Genomic DNA, 23,273 nt, shown 5'->3' with positions numbered 1-23,273 from the left:
CTGTCACGACTGTGGAGACACTCACAGACGTCCCTGCAGAAGAAACCGTTGCCAGCACCACCACGAAAAACACCGTGGTCAACGATGACGGCAGCACCACCACGACGACAACCATCACCAGAGGAGAGACCGTCACCACGATCACAGAAGTTACCCATGGCGACATCACCACCACCACCACGGAAGTCAAGACAAAGGACCAGCCCACCCAAACCACTCAGGAAACCGCAGAGAGACACACCGTGGTGGAAGACGACGGCAGCGAGACCACAACCACTGTGGTAACAAGTGAGGAGACCACCACAACAGTCACAGAGGTCACCAAGGGGGGCACCACGAGTGTAACCAAAGAAGTCAAGGAGGGGGACAAGCCAGTGGAGAAGACTGAAAAAACCAGGAAGACATCCACTGTGATCGACGAGGAAGGCACCACCACAAGAACTACGGTGGAGGAGGACGGAGACACCACCACAACCATCACGGAAGTCACTAAGGGGGACATCACCACGACAACTACACAGGTCACCAAAGACGGGACAACTACAACCACTACCAAAACCACCAAAAACCAGCCCAAGCCAGTGGACAGGGAAACCTCTCCAGCTGTCACAGAGGAACCCACGAAAGAAACCGTCAAGACAACGCCCATTGAAAACCCTGACGGCAGCACCACAGTTATAACTGAGCGCACCACCGAGGGATCCACTGTCACTACTGTGGAGACACTCACAGACGTCCCTGCAGAAGAAAAACTACCCAGCACCACCACGACAGACACCGTGGTCAACGAGGACGGCAGCACCACAACAACGACAATCATCACCAGAGGAGAGACCGTCACCACGATCACAAAAGTGACCAAAGGGAGCGTCACCAGGACCACCAAACAAGTCAAGACAAAGGGCAAGCCCACACACACCACTCAGGAAACCGCAGAGCAACACAGCGTGGTGGAAGACGACGGCAGCGTAACCACAACCATCGTGGTAACAAGTGAAGACACCACTACAACAGTCACAGAGGTCACCAAGGGGGGCACCTCAAGGGTAACCAAAGAAGTCAAGGAGGGGGACAAGCCTGTGGAAAAGACTGAAAAAACTAAGAAGACATCCACTGTGATCGATGAAGATGGCACCACCACCATAACTACGGTGGAGGAGGACGGAGACACTACCACGACCATCACCGACGTCACTAAGGGAGACATCACCACGACAACAACACAGGTCACCAAAGATGGGACGACTACAACCACAACCAAAACCACCAGAAACCAGCCCAAGCCAGTGGAAAGGGAAACCTCTCCAGCTGTCACAGAGGACACCACAAAAGAAACCATCAAGACAACGCCCATTGAAAACCCTGACGGCAGCGTCACAGTCATAACTGAACACACCACAGGGGGCTCCACTGTCACTACCATCGAGACACTCAGGGACGTCCCTGTAGAAGAAACCGTTGCCAGCACCACCAAGAAAAGCACCGTGGTCAACGAGGATGGCAGCACCACCACAACGACAACCATCACCAAAGGAGAGATCGTTACCACAGTCACAGAAGTTACCCAAGGGGACATCACCACCACCACCACAGAAGTCCAGACAAAGGACAAGCCCACACAAACCACTCAGGAAACCACAGAGAGACACACCGTGGTGGAAGAAGACGGCAGCGAAACCACAACCACCGTGGTAACAAGTGAGGAGACCACCACAACAGTCACAGAGGTCACCAAGGGGGACACCACGAGTGTAACCAAAGAAGTCAAGGAGGGGGACAAGCCAGTGGAGAAGACTGAAATAAGCAGGACGACATCCACTGTGGTCGATGAGGAAGGCACCACCACAACAACTACGGTGGAGGAGGACGGAGACACCACCACCACCATCACGGAAGTCACTAAGGGGGACATCACCACGACAACTACACAGGTCACCAAAGACGGGACAACTACAACCACAACCAAAACCACCACAAAGCAGCCTAAGCCAGTGGAAGGGGAAACCTCTCCAGCTGTTACAGAGGAACCCACGAAAGAAACCATCAAGACAACGCCCATTGAAAACCCAGACGGCAGCGTCACAGTCATAACTGAACACACCACAGAGGGATCCACTGTCACAACAATCGAGACACTCACCGACGTCCCTGCAGAAGAAATAGTTCCCAGCACCACCACGAAACACACCGTGGTCAACGAGGACGGCAGCACCACCTCAACGACAACCATCACCAGAGGAGAGACCGTCACCACAGTCACAGAAGTTACCCATGGCGACATCACCACCACCACCACGGAAGTCCAGACAACGGACCAGCCCACACAAATCACTCAGGAAACCACAGAGAAACACACCGTGGTGGAAGAAGACGGCAGCGAGACCACAACCACCGTGGTAACAAGTGAGGAGACCACTACAACTATCACAGAGGTCACCACGGGGGACACCACGAGTGTAACCAAAGAAGTCAAGGAGGTGGACAAGCCAGTGGAGAAGACTGAAAAAACCAGGAAGACATCCAGTGTGGTCGATGAGGAAGGCACCACCACAACAACTACGGTGGAGGAGGACGGAGACACCACCACGACCATCACGGAAGTCACTAAGGGGGACATCACCACCACAACTACACAGGTCACCAAAGACGGGACAACTACATCCACTACAAAAATCACCACAAACCAGCCCAAGCCAGTGGAAGGGGAAACCTCTCCAGCTGTCACAGACGAAACCACAAAAGAAATCATCAAGACAACGCCCATTGAAAACCCAGACGGCAGCGTCACAGTCATAACTGAACACACCACAGAGGGATCCACTGTCACGACTGTGGAGACACTCACAGACGTCCCTGCAGAAGAAACCGTTGCCAGCACCACCACGAAAAACACCGTGGTCAACGATGACGGCAGCACCACCACGACGACAACCATCACCAGAGGAGAGACCGTCACCACGATCACAGAAGTTACCCATGGCGACATCACCACCACCACCACGGAAGTCAAGACAAAGGACCAGCCCACCCAAACCACTCAGGAAACCGCAGAGAGACACACCGTGGTGGAAGACGACGGCAGCGAGACCACAACCACTGTGGTAACAAGTGAGGAGACCACCACAACAGTCACAGAGGTCACCAAGGGGGGCACCACGAGTGTAACCAAAGAAGTCAAGGAGGGGGACAAGCCAGTGGAGAAGACTGAAAAAACCAGGAAGACATCCACTGTGATCGACGAGGAAGGCACCACCACAAGAACTACGGTGGAGGAGGACGGAGACACCACCACAACCATCACGGAAGTCACTAAGGGGGACATCACCACGACAACTACACAGGTCACCAAAGACGGGACAACTACAACCACTACCAAAACCACCAAAAACCAGCCCAAGCCAGTGGACAGGGAAACCTCTCCAGCTGTCACAGAGGAACCCACGAAAGAAACCGTCAAGACAACGCCCATTGAAAACCCTGACGGCAGCACCACAGTTATAACTGAGCGCACCACCGAGGGATCCACTGTCACTACTGTGGAGACACTCACAGACGTCCCTGCAGAAGAAAAACTACCCAGCACCACCACGACAGACACCGTGGTCAACGAGGACGGCAGCACCACAACAACGACAATCATCACCAGAGGAGAGACCGTCACCACGATCACAAAAGTGACCAAAGGGAGCGTCACCAGGACCACCAAACAAGTCAAGACAAAGGGCAAGCCCACACACACCACTCAGGAAACCGCAGAGCAACACAGCGTGGTGGAAGACGACGGCAGCGTAACCACAACCATCGTGGTAACAAGTGAAGACACCACTACAACAGTCACAGAGGTCACCAAGGGGGGCACCTCAAGGGTAACCAAAGAAGTCAAGGAGGGGGACAAGCCTGTGGAAAAGACTGAAAAAACTAAGAAGACATCCACTGTGATCGATGAAGATGGCACCACCACCATAACTACGGTGGAGGAGGACGGAGACACTACCACGACCATCACCGACGTCACTAAGGGAGACATCACCACGACAACAACACAGGTCACCAAAGATGGGACGACTACAACCACAACCAAAACCACCAGAAACCAGCCCAAGCCAGTGGAAAGGGAAACCTCTCCAGCTGTCACAGAGGACACCACAAAAGAAACCATCAAGACAACGCCCATTGAAAACCCTGACGGCAGCGTCACAGTCATAACTGAACACACCACAGGGGGCTCCACTGTCACTACCATCGAGACACTCAGGGACGTCCCTGTAGAAGAAACCGTTGCCAGCACCACCAAGAAAAGCACCGTGGTCAACGAGGATGGCAGCACCACCACAACGACAACCATCACCAAAGGAGAGATCGTTACCACAGTCACAGAAGTTACCCAAGGGGACATCACCACCACCACCACAGAAGTCCAGACAAAGGACAAGCCCACACAAACCACTCAGGAAACCACAGAGAGACACACCGTGGTGGAAGAAGACGGCAGCGAAACCACAACCACCGTGGTAACAAGTGAGGAGACCACCACAACAGTCACAGAGGTCACCAAGGGGGACACCACGAGTGTAACCAAAGAAGTCAAAGAGGGGGACAAGCCAGTGGAGAAGACTGAAATAAGCAGGACGACATCCACTGTGGTCGATGAGGAAGGCACCACCACAACAACTACGGTGGAGGAGGACGGAGACACCACCACCACCATCACGGAAGTCACTAAGGGGGACATCACCACGACAACTACACAGGTCACCAAAGACGGGACAACTACAACCACAACCAAAACCACCACAAAGCAGCCTAAGCTAGTGGAAGGGGAAACCTCTCCAGCTGTTACAGAGGAACCCACGAAAGAAACCATCAAGACAACGCCCATTGAAAACCCAGACGGCAGCGTCACAGTCATAACTGAACACACCACAGAGGGATCCACTGTCACAACAATCGAGACACTCACCGACGTCCCTGCAGAAGAAATAGTTCCCAGCACCACCACGAAACACACCGTGGTCAACGAGGACGGCAGCACCACCTCAACGACAACCATCACCAGAGGAGAGACCGTCACCACAGTCACAGAAGTTACCCATGGCGACATCACCACCACCACCACGGAAGTCCAGACAACGGACCAGCCCACACAAATCACTCAGGAAACCACAGAGAAACACACCGTGGTGGAAGAAGACGGCAGCGAGACCACAACCACCGTGGTAACAAGTGAGGAGACCACTACAACTATCACAGAGGTCACCACGGGGGACACCACGAGTGTAACCAAAGAAGTCAAGGAGGTGGACAAGCCAGTGGAGAAGACTGAAAAAACCAGGAAGACATCCAGTGTGGTCGATGAGGAAGGCACCACCACAACAACTACGGTGGAGGAGGACGGAGACACCACCACGACCATCACGGAAGTCACTAAGGGGGACATCACCACCACAACTACACAGGTCACCAAAGACGGGACAACTACATCCACTACAAAAATCACCACAAACCAGCCCAAGCCAGTGGAAGGGGAAACCTCTCCAGCTGTCACAGACGAAACCACAAAAGAAATCATCAAGACAACGCCCATTGAAAACCCAGACGGCAGCGTCACAGTCATAACTGAACACACCACAGAGGGATCCACTGTCACGACTGTGGAGACACTCACAGACGTCCCTGCAGAAGAAACCATTGCCAGCACCACCACGAAAAACACCGTGGTCAACGATGACGGCAGCACCACCATGACGACAACCATCACCAGAGGAGAGACCGTCACCACGATCACAGAAGTTACCCATGGCGACATCACCACCACCACCACGGAAGTCAAGACAAAGGACCAGCCCACCCAAACCACTCAGGAAACCGCAGAGAGACACACCGTGGTGGAAGACGACGGCAGCGAGACCACAACCACTGTGGTAACAAGTGAGGAGACCACCACAACAGTCACAGAGGTCACCAAGGGGGGCACCACGAGTGTAACCAAAGAAGTCAAGGAGGGGGACAAGCCAGTGGAGAAGACTGAAAAAACCAGGAAGACATCCACTGTGATCGACGAGGAAGGCACCACCACAAGAACTACGGTGGAGGAGGACGGAGACACCACCACAACCATCACGGAAGTCACTAAGGGGGACATCACCACGACAACTACACAGGTCACCAAAGACGGGACAACTACAACCACTACCAAAACCACCAAAAACCAGCCCAAGCCAGTGGACAGGGAAACCTCTCCAGCTGTCACAGAGGAACCCACGAAAGAAACCGTCAAGACAACGCCCATTGAAAACCCTGACGGCAGCACCACAGTTATAACTGAGCGCACCACCGAGGGATCCACTGTCACTACTGTGGAGACACTCACAGACGTCCCTGCAGAAGAAAAACTACCCAGCACCACCACGACAGACACCGTGGTCAACGAGGACGGCAGCACCACAACAACGACAATCATCACCAGAGGAGAGACCGTCACCACGATCACAAAAGTGACCAAAGGGAGCGTCATCAGGACCACCAAACAAGTCAAGACAAAGGGCAAGCCCACACACACCACTCAGGAAACCGCAGAGCAACACAGCGTGGTGGAAGACGACGGCAGCGTAACCACAACCATCGTGGTAACAAGTGAAGACACCACTACAACAGTCACAGAGGTCACCAAGGGGGGCACCTCAAGGGTAACCAAAGAAGTCAAGGAGGGGGACAAGCCTGTGGAAAAGACTGAAAAAACTAAGAAGACATCCACTGTGATCGATGAAGATGGCACCACCACCATAACTACGGTGGAGGAGGACGGAGACACTACCACGACCATCACCGACGTCACTAAGGGAGACATCACCACGACAACAACACAGGTCACCAAAGATGGGACGACTACAACCACAACCAAAACCACCAGAAACCAGCCCAAGCCAGTGGAAAGGGAAACCTCTCCAGCTGTCACAGAGGACACCACAAAAGAAACCATCAAGACAACGCCCATTGAAAACCCTGACGGCAGCGTCACAGTCATAACTGAACACACCACAGGGGGCTCCACTGTCACTACCATCGAGACACTCAGGGACGTCCCTGTAGAAGAAACCGTTGCCAGCACCACCAAGAAAAGCACCGTGGTCAATGAGGATGGCAGCACCACCACAACGACAACCATCACCAAAGGAGAGATCGTTACCACAGTCACAGAAGTTACCCAAGGGGACATCACCACCACCACCACAGAAGTCCAGACAAAGGACAAGCCCACACAAACCACTCAGGAAACCACAGAGAGACACACCGTGGTGGAAGAAGACGGCAGCGAAACCACAACCACCGTGGTAACAAGTGAGGAGACCACCACAACAGTCACAGAGGTCACCAAGGGGGACACCACGAGTGTAACCAAAGAAGTCAAGGAGGGGGACAAGCCAGTGGAGAAGACTGAAATAAGCAGGACGACATCCACTGTGGTCGATGAGGAAGGCACCACCACAACAACTACGGTGGAGGAGGACGGAGACACCACCACCACCATCACGGAAGTCACTAAGGGGGACATCACCACGACAACTACACAGGTCACCAAAGACGGGACAACTACAACCACAACCAAAACCACCACAAAGCAGCCTAAGCCAGTGGAAGGGGAAACCTCTCCAGCTGTTACAGAGGAACCCACGAAAGAAACCATCAAGACAACGCCCATTGAAAACCCAGACGGCAGCGTCACAGTCATAACTGAACACACCACAGAGGGATCCACTGTCACAACAATCGAGACACTCACCGACGTCCCTGCAGAAGAAAAAGTTCCCAGCACCACCACGAAACACACCGTGGTCAACGAGGACGGCAGCACCACCACAACGACAACCATCACCAGAGGAGAGACCGTCACCACAGTCACAGAAGTTACCCATGGCGACATCACCACCACCACCACGGAAGTCCAGACAACGGACCAGCCCACACAAATCACTCAGGAAACCACAGAGAAACACACCGTGGTGGAAGAAGACGGCAGCGAGACCACAACCACCGTGGTAACAAGTGAGGAGACCACTACAACTATCACAGAGGTCACCACGGGGGACACCACGAGTGTAACCAAAGAAGTCAAGGAGGTGGACAAGCCAGTGGAGAAGACTGAAAAAACCAGGAAGACATCCACTGTGGTCGATGAGGAAGGCACCACCACAACAACTACGGTGGAGGAGGACGGAGACACCACCACGACCATTACGGAAGTCACTAAGGGGGACATCACCACCACAACTACACAGGTCACCAAAGACGGGACAACTACATCCACTACAAAAATCACCACAAACCAGCCCAAGCCAGTGGAAGGGGAAACCTCTCCAGCTGTCACAGACGAAACCACAAAAGAAATCATCAAGACAACGCCCATTGAAAACCCAGACGGCAGCGTCACAGTCATAACTGAATACACCACAGAGGGATCCACTGTCACGACTGTGGAGACACTCACAGACGTCCCTGCAGAAGAAACCGTTGCCAGCACCACCACGAAAAACACCGTGGTCAACGATGACGGCAGCACCACCACGACGACAACCATCACCAGAGGAGAGACCGTCACCACGATCACAGAAGTTACCCATGGCGACATCACCACCACCACCACGGAAGTCAAGACAAAGGACCAGCCCACCCAAACCACTCAGGAAACCGCAGAGAGACACACCGTGGTGGAAGACGACGGCAGCGAGACCACAACCACTGTGGTAACAAGTGAGGAGACCACCACAACAGTCACAGAGGTCACCAAGGGGGGCACCACGAGTGTAACCAAAGAAGTCAAGGAGGGGGACAAGCCAGTGGAGAAGACTGAAAAAACCAGGAAGACATCCACTGTGATCGACGAGGAAGGCACCACCACAAGAACTACGGTGGAGGAGGACGGAGACACCACCACAACCATCACGGAAGTCTCTAAGGGGGACATCACCACGACAACTACACAGGTCACCAAAGACGGGACAACTACAACCACTACCAAAACCACCAGAAATCAACCAAAAATATATCCTGATGTAAGATTTATAATTAAATTTTTTATGAAATGCTATGATATATAATGATTTGAATCTTAAATCAAATCAACACAGTATTTCTCCAAACTTAAAGCATTGCATTTTATGGCAATGCAAGGAACAGATAATCATAATAGTATATCAGAAATAATGATTAATAATAATCATAAACCACATGCTGTCTCTTATTTTGTTATATGCCGCCCATCTCTGTCTATCGTAACCAAACCACGCCTCAGTCTAACTGAGTGCACATCAATATTCACGAAACTGGCATTTTGTGACAGCACTTAAGTGATAAGGAGTTCTTATCAGACTAAGTGAAAACATTATTCATTGAAATAATAACGTGTGTAGAAAGCACAGAGACTCACATGCACACACAGACAGGTATGTAGGCAAACAAACATGCAGAGACAGACACACAGTCAGGTAGGTAGACAGACACAGAGACAGATATATAGACAAACACGCAATGACAGACACACAGTCAAGGTAGGTAGACAGACCAACACAGAGACAGATATACAATCTCGCAGCTACAGACACAGATGGACATGAATTACATCTTTGTACGAGAATGACAGCTAATGAACTACAAGCTCTCAGCACTGAGAACAAAATGTAATTAATACACAATATTTCAGTTGGGGGTGGGGGATTTCAAGCATACAAAAAATGGACCTCACCAAAAACAAGAGTAAACACAATAATGAAAATAAGGGGGATTGTAGGGGTTTAATTCCCGTAATTAAGACTTGTACCCCCCAGAAAGAGGTAGAAACCACAGCTTGGGGGGGTCGAAACATTTATATAACGTAAGCGCTAGCTTGATGGAAACACTGTCTGCACCCGCCCCCTCTCCCCCCACTACCATCGCAGACGAAACACCGTCTGCACCCCCCAGCCCCTTAGGTGTTAAGCTAATAATGTTCCGTTCCTAATTAATTCAGTGAAGATAACAGCAGGCTGTAATAAATTCCTGTTGTTTGGCAATGTAGCCTACTTTGTTTATACTTTGTACATACTGAGTTCCATAGGTCCTTGGGGTCCTTTATAAGTGGAGTGGTGGAGTGTGCCTATATATATATATACACTCACCTAAAGGATTATTAGGAACACCTGTTCAATTTCTCATTAATGCAATTATCTAATCAACCAATCACATGGCAGTTGCTTCAATGCATTTAGGGGTGTGGTCCTGGTCAAGACAATCTCCTGAACTCCAAACTGAATGTCTGAATGGGAAAGAAAGGTGATTTAAGCAATTTTGAGCGTGGCATGGTTGTTGGTGCCAGACGGGCCGGTCTGAGTATTTCACAATCTGCTCAGTTACTGGGATTTTCACGCACAACCATTTCTAGGGTTTACAAAGAATGGTGTGAAAAGGGAAAAACATCCAGTATGCGGCAGTCCTGTGGGCGAAAATGCCTTGTTGATGTTAGAGGTCAGAGGAGAATGGGCCGACTGATTCAAGCTGATAGAAGAGCAACTTTGACTGAAATAACCACTCGTTACAACCAAGGTATGCAGCAAAGCATTTGTGAAGCCACAACACGTACAACCTTGAGGCGGATGGGCTACAACGGCAGAAGACCCCACCGGGTACCACTCATCTCCACTACAAATAGGAAAAAGAGGCTACAATTTGCACAAGCTCACCAAAATTGGACAGTTGAAGACTGGAAAAATATTGCCTGGTCTGATGAGTCTCGATTTCTGTTGAGACATTCAGATGGTAGAGTAAACAGAATGAGAACATGGATCCATCATGCCTTGTTACCACTGTGCAGGCTGGTGGTGGTGGTGTAATGGTGTGGGGGATGTTTTCTTGGCACACTTTAGGCCCCTTAGTGCCAATTGGGCATCGTTTAAATGCCACGGCCTACCTGAGCATTGTTTCTGACCATGTCCATCCCTTTATGACCACCATGTACCCATCCTCTGATGGCTACTTCCAGCAGGATAATGCACCATGTCACAAAGGTCGAATCATTTCAAATTGGTTTCTTGAACATGACAATGAGTTCACTGTACTAAACTGGCCCCCACAGTCACCAGATCTCAACCCAATAGAGCATCTTTGGGATGTGGTGGAACGGGAGCTTCGTGCCCTGGATGTGCATCCCACAAATCTCCATCAACTGCAAGATGCTATCCTATCAATATGGGCCAACATTTCTAAAGAATGCTTTCAGCACCTTGTTGAATCAATGCCACGTAGAATTAAGGCAGTTCTGAAGGCGAAAGGGGGTCAAACACAGTATTAATATGGTGTTCCTAATAATCCTTTAGGTGAGTGTATATATATATATATATATAAAATTTTAATATTATAAAAATGACAGAAATAAGAGAAAAGGATGCACTGCCTCAGAGAACAGTGTCGGTTGCCCAGAAGCCTTTGAGCTTCTCAGTGTCCAGTCAGCCAATTCACAGCTTCTCCCCTCCCACTCTCCAGCTGTGCAGTCAAGTCAAGTGCAAGGAGACGGTGTGCCTACCCGAACAAAAGCTTGTCAGTAGACCCAATGCCTTCAACCACTGCTGCCCCCTGCAGACCTGTGGTGAGTATTGCAACTCTGTCTCTCTCATTGCAGTGTGAATTTACTTTAATATCTGGTCACGGTATTAATTACACTACCCTTCTCCACCTCTCTCTCTCTCTCTCTCTCTCTCTCACACACACACACACACACACACACACACAGTCTGCCAGTGTAACTCAGTGCCCATGTGCAACTCTGATGAGGAGCTGGTGCCAATGCAAGTGAAGGGAAAGTGTTGTCCCGAGCTGACATGTGGTGAGTACTGATAATACAGCCATTAGACCTGTGTGTCATATATTGTCTCATTTTATCAGCCAGTCAGTCAGTCAGTGTATCAGTCAGTCCATGTATCAGTGAGTTTAATTGTTGTTGTGTTACAGAGAGGAGACGCAGTCAGTGCAGTGTGATGACCCAGGAGACAGTGGTAAGGAAGGGAACCTGCCAGACCAAGGTATGGAAAACAACACTGCACACACACCGCACTGCGATACAACACTGTACCGCGCACTATAATAATAATCCTCTATAACTAGGGCCATGAGAAAATCGCGGCTTTAAAAAAAAAAAAAATAACGGCAGGTTCGCGGGTAATATAATATGTAAAGATTCTGACCTTGAACTGTAGATGGCGTTAATTTCCACTTCTAAGTATGTCCTCTGTGGCGGATGTTGTTTTTCACTCCCCAAAAAACCCAGTGATTGATCTTGAATTAAACTTATGAAAACTTGGATTTTTCAGAAAATAATTATATACAGCCCAGGAAATGTCCATTTTGTTTTCTTTTTTTATACATTTTTGAATTAAAGTTGAGCATGGTCAGATGGTTCACCGTGTGCTCTTTCATGGATTGTCTTTGAGCTGTAAAAACCTGCCCGTGTGCCGAAACGCTTCGCTCAGCATCGACAAAGTTGGGGACAACAGACTTGGATATTGCTTTGCAGACACGTTTTATGCTTTTTTTTTTGAGACATCCATTTTGTGATTGTGTTAATTTAGTGTACAGCGCTCCCGCTTAGAACGCTGCCGTGTCAAAGTCACATGACCACAAGGGATACTCTAGGTTGCATTGCTGTACACAGTATGTATGTAATTTCTGTGACTGCAGAGCTTGTAGGTAAGCGTGTTAATATGAAATAACTTATATGTAGCGATCTCGGCCTACTGCATGTTTTGCACGGATTACTTTGATGAAATAAACATCACATTTGCACGTTTTAATTTGTGTTCTTCCCCGTGCAGTGCATGTTCTAATTGAATCATTGCTTGTAGTTTTTTAAGCCACTCCCGGGACAGTGCAGGTGAGAGGACGGTCCGAGCAGAGGCAGTGGGGAGCGAGAGCGGACAAAGGAAAAGGCTTTGGTTTTAGAATCCCCACTGCCGATCCTCTCGCCTGCACTGCTCGCTGGTTGTTTGTGTTTGTGTTTGTGTATTTTTAAAACATTTTAAATCCCGTATTTTAATGTATTTTAATTAAAAAAACTGTACATTTTAAATTAAATAAATCATGTATTGTCAAAAACGTCCGGCTGCTCTCTCCCACAACGCCGCTCCATTCTTTCGCATCCGTAGCAGCCCCGCCGAGGTCCCGGGCGCTACATAAATATAAATAGAAAAAAAAAATGCGGTACATTTTTTAACACAACAAAAATAGAAAAAATCGCGGTGTTTGGCTAATTTCACGATTTCCGGGCAGTCCGCGAAATCGCGAATTTTCTGAGGGCCTTGTCTATAACTAGTGAGTTCACCTGCCTGCAGCCATATCCCTCATTTCAGATTCTATTTTTATCTATTGTGATTAAAATACACACACATCTATATAGATATGGCAATTAAGTAGCCAAATAATTATATTATCTTTATATATTATCTTGCGTTGCAGTGTACACAGCAGATATATACAGTATCACAATATAATATTACAGACACACAGTGTACTACAGTACTTACATAATAGACACACAGCACATTACAGTAGATATACAGTATAGACACAGTATAGACACACAGTAAAGTACAGACAGTAGAAAACAGTTCAGACATTGCAGTACAGTATAGACAAGCACAGTACATTACAGACACACAGTAAAATGCAACTACTTCTTGTAATAATAATGACTATAATAAAACCACTGCCACCAGCTACTAGAGATTTCAAATAACAGAAACACTAACCAACAATACAACTCTCACCAACAACAAGGACAGCAGCAGCAGTCATTCAGACACAGCAACCATTAAAGAATCTTCAAAATATTTGAAATTTTACTCCTGCACCCTAAATCAATTGTAAACTCTCACGTACCTTATTTTATCTGCGCTCAGAATTTTGTTTTACAAAAATAAATGAATAAAATACGTAATTTTGTGTTTTTCTTAACTGATTGGCAGGAATGTGTTTCGGCTGCAACCCATGTTTACATTGAATATGTATTGCGTATTTTTAAAAAAAGTGCAATTCTCTTGCTCTCTCTCATTCTTAATTTACAGCAGTGTCCAGACACTACAGTGCCTTAATACTGACTGACCAGTCAGTGTGTGAATACTATTAACCCCTCTCTGTCCCCTCCCTCAGGTGTTGCTGCCCAGTTGCACTGGTTTCTGCCTCTCCTCTGTGAACTGGGAGGGGACCGAGTGGAAGAGCCAGTGCAGCTCCTGCAAGCAGGTGGAGTCAACAGTCATGACCCTGACCCTTACCTGCGAGGATGGCTCTACGGTGGGCCAAGACATCACAGTGCCCAGCAGCTGCGCTTGCGGACAGTGCAACTGAGACACACATACACACACAGATCTACACACACTGAAATACATATTGAGAGTCACACACACTGTAACCCAAACATCCTGACTCACACATACATTGTAATACATACTGATATCACACCTGGTAATGCACCCACCACTCTGAGACACACACACTGGAACTAGTGAGAAACACGTGTGTTGATTAACATACTGTAACACACACACACTAAAAAGATATATCTTCTTGCCCATGTATACAGCAGGCTCTATTACATATATGATTCTGATTGCATGATTCTATTATTCTGTGATTTTGTGATTTTATGATTCTGTACTTTCTCAGCTGTCCTGTATGGTGAATGTTCACATCCTAATGTTAGATGAACCAATCAAACTCCCAACCAATGACTTAAGAGTTTCTACTGATTGGTTGTAGATATAATTATCTAATCAATAAAATAATGGTATTGCAGCAGCTCTTAGACTCTGAGTGTCATTTTTGCTTCTCCTTTCATTTATTCCTCTGTTGTTTTTTCTTTCACACTCACGCTTGTTCATTTGCTGACAGGACTGAGAGAAGAAGAAAGGGATAAAGAGGAGAGGAACATGAGTGAAGGGTAGAGAATGAAATAATTGGTGGGAAAAATTAGAGAGGTTGAGAGAAGGAAGTAGGGAGGTGAGGGCAGAGGAGAAAAAAAGAGAAGCAAGGAATGAGAGGGAGACAAATTGAAGGGCAGAGGAAAAAGGAGAGGAGGGAAGAAGAGAGCACAACAGAGAGTGAGAGCAAGGCAAGACAAATGGACCATCAGAGATATTTTTTAAGAATTAGATGAATACTGGTTCTACATGAGTGTTGACAACTAATTACAAAAAATATATTTATTTTGAGGTGTTCTCTGATCTGGGTGTACTGCATGTTCATTACATAGAAATTTATATTTTATTAGATTGCATAGAAATTTTTATTTTATCAAATTGTGTTACACTACAATACAGCTGGGATATCCTTTTCATCAGAGTTTTCATTTTTTTCCCACTTGTAAACCCCAAACACAAAATATGTATGTACAGGTGAAGAACCCAGTATGGATGCATAGATGATAAATGTATTTATTTAACATGCCAGGCCTGCAATGGCCCCAACATGGAAGCACTCTACCTCAGCTGAGACTTATTGAACAGCAGAAGTGGACAGCCTTTTATACATTGCAAGACATGTGGGTCTGTGGACAGTCACAAATTTCACAAACAGAAAAAATTCAGACAAACCCATTTCTCTTATCATACAAAAACAGAAGTCAAAGTGGAAAGAAGAATGTCCAGAGGATATGCCCTTAACAATTGCCTGTTACTAGCTTGATCAATCTACTTTGCTCAGTCTGCATATTATTATCAATATAAAACATAATACAGTTCATATAAAACATTAATAACAGCTCTACAACAAGGCTGTACTGTGTGTGATTGTATTGTACTGTACTGTGTATGTGTGTACTGTGTCTCTGTACTGTATTGTGTGTGATTGTTCTGTACCCTACTAGGCTGCATGAGGCAATTAAATATTACAGTAGAGGGGGTTGAAGTATTGGGTTCCAAAGATCACTATCTGGCTCTCCCTACTTCCTCTTCCGCTTGGGCCCCAGTCTGGCCTCAAGCGCGGTGACCTCACTTCCTGCCCTGACATCTCCCACGGCAATGAGCAACTGGCCCAGGTAGTAGGTGACCATGACGATGGCCCGGGCCCTGGTGACCATTGCCGGGACAATAAGCACCTCAAAGACCTGGAGGGACAGAACAACGTCGGAGGTCATGAAGAAGAAGGCGCCCCCCCAGGTCAGAGGTCGGCCAGTCGCCAGGGCAATGGTTGCCATGCTAACAAGGAGGATGCAGTACCCCCCCACGGCTGGGGCAAGAATGGTAGCATCCGCTCTCCTCAGCAGGAAGGGAAGGAGGTAGAGGTAGAAGCAGAGAGAGGCACCGCTGAGAGAGAGGGGGAGGTAGAGGGGGTGACAAGGGGAGCAGGAGGAGGCACGGCAAAGAGAGAGGAAGGAGAAGCAGTAGAGGAGGTGGGCCAGACCGAAACACACCATCCCTGAGAGAGAGAGAGAGAGAGAAAGAGCGTTAATACAGTTAAAGTACAGTACAGTACAGACACACCCTGTACAGTACAGACACACAGTATAGTACAGTAGTGCTGGTTACCATGCAGGAAGTATTCTGGCCAGATCAGAAAGGCGTCTCCCCCTGCAGACAGCAGCAGTGCCCAGGGCACACATCCCAGGCCCCGCCCCCAATTGTGATACAGCACGACAAGAGCCAGTGAGAGCACAGGGGCAGCCTTAATCACTGCAGCAAAGAGCGAGGGGTTGGACTCTGGGATCCACAGGTGGAAGAAGAGACAGGAGGAGAGGAAAAAGGGCAAGAGAGAGACAGACAAGCCCCACAGCTGAGTGAGAGAGAGAGAGAGGGAGAGAGCGAGAGAGAGGGAGAGAGGGTTAATACTGATACACACACTTACTGGACACTACAGTAAATTACACCATGTAACTTTTTTTTTTGTTCCTGGGTAGTAAGTGTTATTTCCTAATTGCTTATGCCTCAAAAGTATAGAAAATGTCTATTATTCCCCACAAACTTTGCTTTTGTGACCTGGCCAGTGATATTTTGATATGTACCTATTTTCAGGCGAATTTGTGTCTTTTGGTTCACATGAAGTCAGAACAAAACAACATATTAATCCAAATTAACATGTATTTATACTAAAGTAATACAAAAATGACTACGAAGGATTTAGAATTGAGTAGTTTTTCGAGATTTACGATTATACTGTACACTAGTTTTTCGAGATTTACGATTATACTATACAGTATACTACTCACTTCTAAATCTTTTGTAGTGTTAACATTGACTTACTGGAAACTACATTACCTTAACACTGACTGACTGGACATGACAGTACATTAACTGACTGTGACTGTGACTGGACACTACAGGCCAATAACACTGACTGATGGGAAACAACAGTACAGTATATTAATGCCAACTCACTGACTGGACACTACAGCACATTAACACTGACTGACTGGACACTACAGTAAATTAACACTGACAGACTGACTGGACACTACAGTACATTAACACTGACTGACTGGACACTACAGAGCACTGACTGAGAAAGAGACAGAGAGAGAGAGAGAGAGAGAGAGAGAGAGAGAGAGAGAGAGGAGTTTCGGAGTCTCACCCAGTGTCTGTGCTTCCTGCGGTCATACGCAACTGTCTCCAGAATGTCCATCACGGCAAAACACAACCCAACACAACACACTAAACTAAACACAACACACTGCACTCTGCACTCTTGTATCTGTGACTGTTTGCCTGGTTCTCTCAGATACTCTGTCTGTCTCTCTTTCTCCCTATCTATGTGTCTCTGTCACTTTCTCTCTCTCTCCATCTCCCACTCTCTATCATTGTAGACTTTGTACCACTAATTCACTACCTCCACTATCTCTCACATTCTTGTGCACTGATAATGTACTGTAGTGTCCAGTCAGTCAGTCATTGTTAATGGACTGTAGTGTCCAGTCAGTCAGTGTTAATGAACTGTAGTGTCCGGTCAGTCAGTCAGTATTAATGTACTATGTCCAGTCAGTCAGTCACTGTTAATATACTGCAGTTGGTCAGAACACTCAGTGTTAATGTACTGTAGTGTCCAGTCACTCAGTGTTAATGAACTGCAGTCAGTCAGTCAGTCAGTCAGTGTTACTATACTGTAGTGTCTAGTCAGTCAGTGTTATTGTACTACAGTCAGTCAATTAGTGTGTACAGGTGTATTAACTCCCTCCTTCTCTCCCTCTCTCTCAGTTTATGGCTCAGACTCTGCTCTCTCGCAGGCCAACTGGCAGATTTTAATCAGTTAAAGAGACAGCAAGCGGATGAGGATAATTAATGAGAGCAGAGTGCACTGACGTGGCCAGGAGATGGTGGGGGGAGCTGGGGTCAGGGTCTGGGTTCCAGGGGGTGGGGGGAGCAGTGAAGTATGTCTATGTGGGATTTGTTGTAGAGACACACAACCGACGGCTCCTCCAATACACCCCACCCTCTCTCTCCTATTCCCCCTCCCCCCACCCACTCTCTCACTCCCATTCCCCTTCCCGCACTGCCTCCCCCCTCTCTCTTTCCCATTCCGCCTCCCCCACTACCTCCCTCAGACACACCACAGACTGCCCCTGCCAACACACCACAGACAGTGAGAGGAGGGAGATGAGCAGTCTGGGCCATCACTATGAAGAAACCAATGTAATGATTCATATTAACTGACATTATTTTGTGGTATTACTTTTTGGGGGGGATGAGAGAAAATACAAGGGGCAGCTGATGGTGTTTTGTTGGACTGTTTAACAGTGCCGTTACTTCATAATCGTATTATTTTTAGGGGGGCTGAGACAAAATACAGGGGGGCTGAAGCCCCTGTAAATAGGGTCTAGCGACGCCCCTGTTAAAAACCAAGACATTTTGAATTAAATAACAGGAAGACACCTGTTTCCATGATAAGGAGGACACCCCATGGACGTACAGCCCAAAATCTTCTGCCAGCTTGCACTTTCGGAAGCTTGTGATTGGATACCAGTTGCAGTACCCTACATCATTTTATCTATAAAAGCTATAAGCATTTTGATCAACTTTAAGTCTCACTGTGGGATTGCCCCCACACGTGATTCTTCCAAACTCATAATAAAGATTCTATTTTCTGTACTTTCTGTAGCCTCCTTCACTTCTTTAAAGGTTCTTCAATTGACAAAATGGAACACAACTTCTTGCAGTGCAGACAGGGTGAGTTGGAAAGAGTAAGTAAGTTAGTGAGTAGTGAGTGAGTAACAGAGACGAAGAAAAGACACCAGTAACTGACCTTTTGCTTGAACTGAGACTTGACTGCAGATTTGGATTGACTGGGCTGTTTGCTGTGTCTTTGTATGTTTGAGTCTTCCTTGTTCAGAGATGGACCTGGCAGGAGCTCAGGTTGGCTCATGAGGAGCTGGGTTTGGGCTTGGGTTGGGGGACGTGGACTCTGGCTGTAGTTATACACTGATTCAAAATGGCCTGCTGCCTGTTCATACCCATCAAACATCTGCGGTTTGTGTTCACTTCTGCACACGTAGTACCGATGGCTGGTCACCTGGGACAAGATAAAACCTTAAGCAGAATAACTGCTAGATTTTCTGACCAGGGCTTAATACAGAGGTGGAGAGATAATGCGCCACCTGCCCAGAGTGCCAGAAAACCGGCACGAGTGTGGTCCCCGCTAATGTCTTTAACTCTGTTGTAAGAGCTGTTTGAGCAAGTGGGCATGGATATACAGTAATTGGGCCACTGGGTAAAAGTGCCACAGGATTTAGGTTCATCGTTGTGGACTATGCAGCCCAGTGTCCCATTCTGCCACGAGAATACTGTTTTATTTGGTGAAGTATTTTACATTTCAAATAATAAAAACAATCAAAGCAAATTTTAATACTCATGATTAAAATTTTTAGAAATCAATTCTTAAAATCACTTAAAATTTTTAAAATCTTAGTGATTTAACATAAACAAAATACATGAACTTCAAATAAACAAGTGCACAAAACAACAAAACAAACGTGATTAAAGCAAACTGCTACCAACAAAAAAGTCAAATACATTGAAAATAACTGAAAATGCACCGGACAAATAAAAAAACAATTAAAATGAAAAAAATAAAAAACAAACCAAAACGGTCCAATGCATTTAAAATTAAATCCAAACGGTCAATGTATTTGACAAAAAAATAGAACAAAACTAACCAAAAAAACAAACAAACAACTAGTGCTTTAAAAACAACTAAATCTTTAAAAACAGTAAAAATTCATTTTTAAAAGTCATTTTTTAAAAGACAACCATTCATGAAATAGTTAAAAGATCTTGGACTCGGGCTCCAGCAGGGGGAGATGACCGTCCCCGGAGGTGGGTCCCATCATGGGATCCTGAGCTCCCCCAGATCTTGTATCTGCCAGTTCTTAAAGGCTTCCTCCTTGCCCCTCTGGTGGACCTCCAGATTGACATAATCCCTCACAAGTACCATGCCCCTCCGCACGATGACAATTGGGTCCAGCTCCTGCTTGTTAAACAGACAGATATTCCGTCCCTCCCACAGGGCCTGTTTCACTGCGCAGACGACACGCCACCAGCACCTCAGGGTGGAAGATGTCAATCCCCTGGCTGGACCATATAGGATCTGCTGGGCGGTCGCCCACACAGGAACGGCAAACCTGTGGAGGAACGGAGAAAACAGGAGCCAGACCCTGTAGGCGGAGGGGCAATCCCTAAAGATATGAGCCTCCGTCTCCTTCCCCAGGCAACCCTTGTAGTGGCAGATGTCATACGGGGCTAGGCCCCTTCTGTGCATGAACACTTGGGTGGGGAGACACCAACTCACAGCCATCCAGGAGACATCTTTCTGCGTATTTGTGAGGCAAACGTGTGTAGCATTAGCCCAGATAAACCGGCAGGTTTCGGGAGGGAAATCTTCTATCCGGCTGGTCTCCTGGGTAGATCTCATCTGGCTACAGATGGTCTTATAATCCCAGGAGGCCAGCACGACTTTATGGAGGCCTACTTCGAGCGCAAAGGCTCGGAACGCCCTGTAGAACGGCGGGGGATCCCACGAGTGCGGCCTGGTGTTATCCATGGCGCAGAGGCCGAATGGTCTCAGGCTGCTGGCAAAGTAGAAGCGGTTCATAAAACTCACTTTCTTGCCAGCAGCCTGGATGTTCTTGACCACGTAGACCAGCCCCTGCGTCTTTATCAGCCGCACAACGTCCGGGACCCCCCTGCCTCCATCCAGGGTACCCTTCACCATTTGAACTCTTTTCAGCCTCTCCATTTTGCTCCCCCAGACAAACCGAAATATAATTCTGGTCACTGGTTTTGCGACGACCTTGTCTGGGGGGAAGATCATTCCTATGTAGAGGAGTATCGGGAAGAGGATGGCCTTTACGACCAGCACCTTACCGGCCATCATCAAGGTCCTTGTGCTCCAGCCGTGGATCTTTCTTTGGACCTTGGATAAGGCCTCTTCCCAGCTCCGGGTGCCCGTGTTGGTCCCGTCGATCGTGATCCCCAGAACCTTGATGGACGGCTTCACAGGGAACACGGTCAGCCATGCTCTGGAGAGGTAGACCTCGCTCTTGGCCCTATTGACAGCGGCCCCCGTCACCCTGCAGAAGCCGTCCAGCACTTCCTCAACCCTGGCCACGGACGGCGCGTCCATGCAGACCACGGCCACGTCGTCCATATAGGCCAGGGCTTTGTCTGCCACGAGAATAGCAGAAGAACTGTTTAAGGTCTTTTCACAGGTAGGGATTCTGAAAGAGATCTTGACTGATCAAGGGACACCTCTTATATCTCGGGTCATGCAAGATCTCTGTAAATTGCTACAGATCAAGCCAATCAAGACATCCGTCTACTATCAGCAGACCAATGGTTTAGTAGAGCATTTTAATAAGACACTGAAGGCGATGATCTGTAGGTTTGTAGACACTGATGCACGGAATTGGGACAAATAAGTATCGCCCCTGTTGTGCAAGAGGTTCCCCAGGCTTGCACTGGGTTTTCTCCCTTTGAGTTATTGTATGGGAGACAACCCAGGGGATCCTCGATATAATTAAAGAAGAGTGGGAAAATAACTGCACAGCCTACAGTACATCCTGGACCTGTGGGATTGACCAGCCACATTGAGAATCCAATCACAGTCCAATCTCCACCAGACCCAGGAACGACAACAGCGGTTGTACAATAGGGGAGCCCAGTTACATGCATTTGAACCTGGGGATAAACTACTGGTGTGTAAATCATATACAATTCTAAAAAAATTCTGGAGAAATCTCGATTCCCAGCAACAACAAAAAAAATAATAATTACAAAATAGTTAATTCCTCTGCCACAGATCAAAGAGGAGCAGCATTGCTGAGGTGAAAAAGAGGGCCGATGTTTTAAACTCTCTGGCTGGTATGAAAGCAGATATTATCTGTTTACAGGAGTGTGGCATCCCATTCCAAAAAGAATACAAAGATCTCCGGGACACTTGGACCCTAGGCGAATCCTTTTGGTCGGGGTCCAATTTGTCCCGAGCGGACGGGATTGCCATACTCCTGAAGAACCCATTCATATCAGTGAAAAAATGTAGGGTGATAGAAGGGGGCAGGTTGGCCTCGACTTTAAATACAAGGGGGCTGTATTGAGGCTGGTCAATGTCTATGCCCCCACCAGCCAGAGAGAGAGAGTCCTCTTTCTCCCTCAGCTATGCCCGCTCCTGATCCTGACCTTACCAGTTATCATTTCAGGTGATTTCAACTGTGCTCTGAGGGATGTAGACCTGAGTAAGCCCCGCAACGATAGATCCAGCAGGGACTTCACTGCGTTCATGGAGGACTTTGAACTCTGCGACGCTTGTCGGGACCTGGTCCCCTTGTTCACCTGGGTGAGTTCTTCTGGCTCCTCCTTCTCCAGGATAGATCTTGTCCTCCTCAGTAAGCCACTGGAGAGCACCGCCATGTCTTCGGAGGCGGTCTTCTTCTCAGACCACAGGCTCCTGACGACAGAGGTGCTCAGTCCGAGCACACGGGAGTCGGGGCCTGGGGTCTGTAAGCTCAACACCTCTCTGCTTGATGATCCTCGTGTTATTAAGACCTTTAGCAGACGCCTCGAGGAGTGGAGGACCCTAAGGGACCTTTTTGATTCTCCCATAGAGTGGTGGGAGATGGTGAAGAAAAGGACCAAGGGTTACTTCATTCAGCTGGGTAAACGGAAAGCTCGCGAGAGGCGGGCGAGATATTCCCATCTAAACACCCGCCTCCAGCGCCTGAGTCTTTTACAGCTCAGGGGCTTTGACCTAGCTGAGGAGGTGGCCCGGGTCAAACTGAG

General features: G+C 47.9%; 2 protein-coding genes across 2 annotated transcripts in view; one reads left to right on the top strand and one right to left on the bottom strand.

Annotated features, from left to right (window-relative positions):
• LOC136753832 (mucin-3B) overlaps positions 1-9,965 on the top strand; it is a 40,386-nt gene extending 30,421 nt beyond the window's left edge. Inside the window, exons 3-4 of the mRNA XM_066710219.1 lie at positions 40-9,050; positions 9,933-9,965. Coding sequence (XP_066566316.1) covers positions 40-9,050; positions 9,933-9,965 — 9,044 coding nt within the window. The remainder of the gene's footprint in view (positions 1-39; positions 9,051-9,932) is intronic.
• A 5,470-nt stretch (positions 9,966-15,435) lies between these two features.
• On the bottom strand, positions 15,436-18,187 carry tmem86b (transmembrane protein 86B). The gene is made up of 3 exons (XM_066708700.1): positions 17,581-18,187; positions 16,542-16,785; positions 15,436-16,431 (listed from the first exon to the last, which is right to left on the bottom strand). Exons 1-3 carry the CDS (start codon positions 17,629-17,631, stop codon positions 15,956-15,958), a joined length of 771 nt encoding a protein of 256 aa, XP_066564797.1. The 5' UTR covers positions 17,632-18,187; the 3' UTR covers positions 15,436-15,955.
• Between the last annotated feature and the right edge of the window lie 5,086 nt (positions 18,188-23,273).

The sequence above is a fragment of the Amia ocellicauda genome, chromosome 7 (genome assembly GCF_036373705.1).
Source record: "Amia ocellicauda isolate fAmiCal2 chromosome 7, fAmiCal2.hap1, whole genome shotgun sequence".
Taxonomy (NCBI): domain Eukaryota; kingdom Metazoa; phylum Chordata; class Actinopteri; order Amiiformes; family Amiidae; genus Amia; species Amia ocellicauda.
The sequence above is the reverse complement of the archived record's forward strand: the minus strand, read 5'-3'. Positions and strand labels throughout refer to the sequence as shown.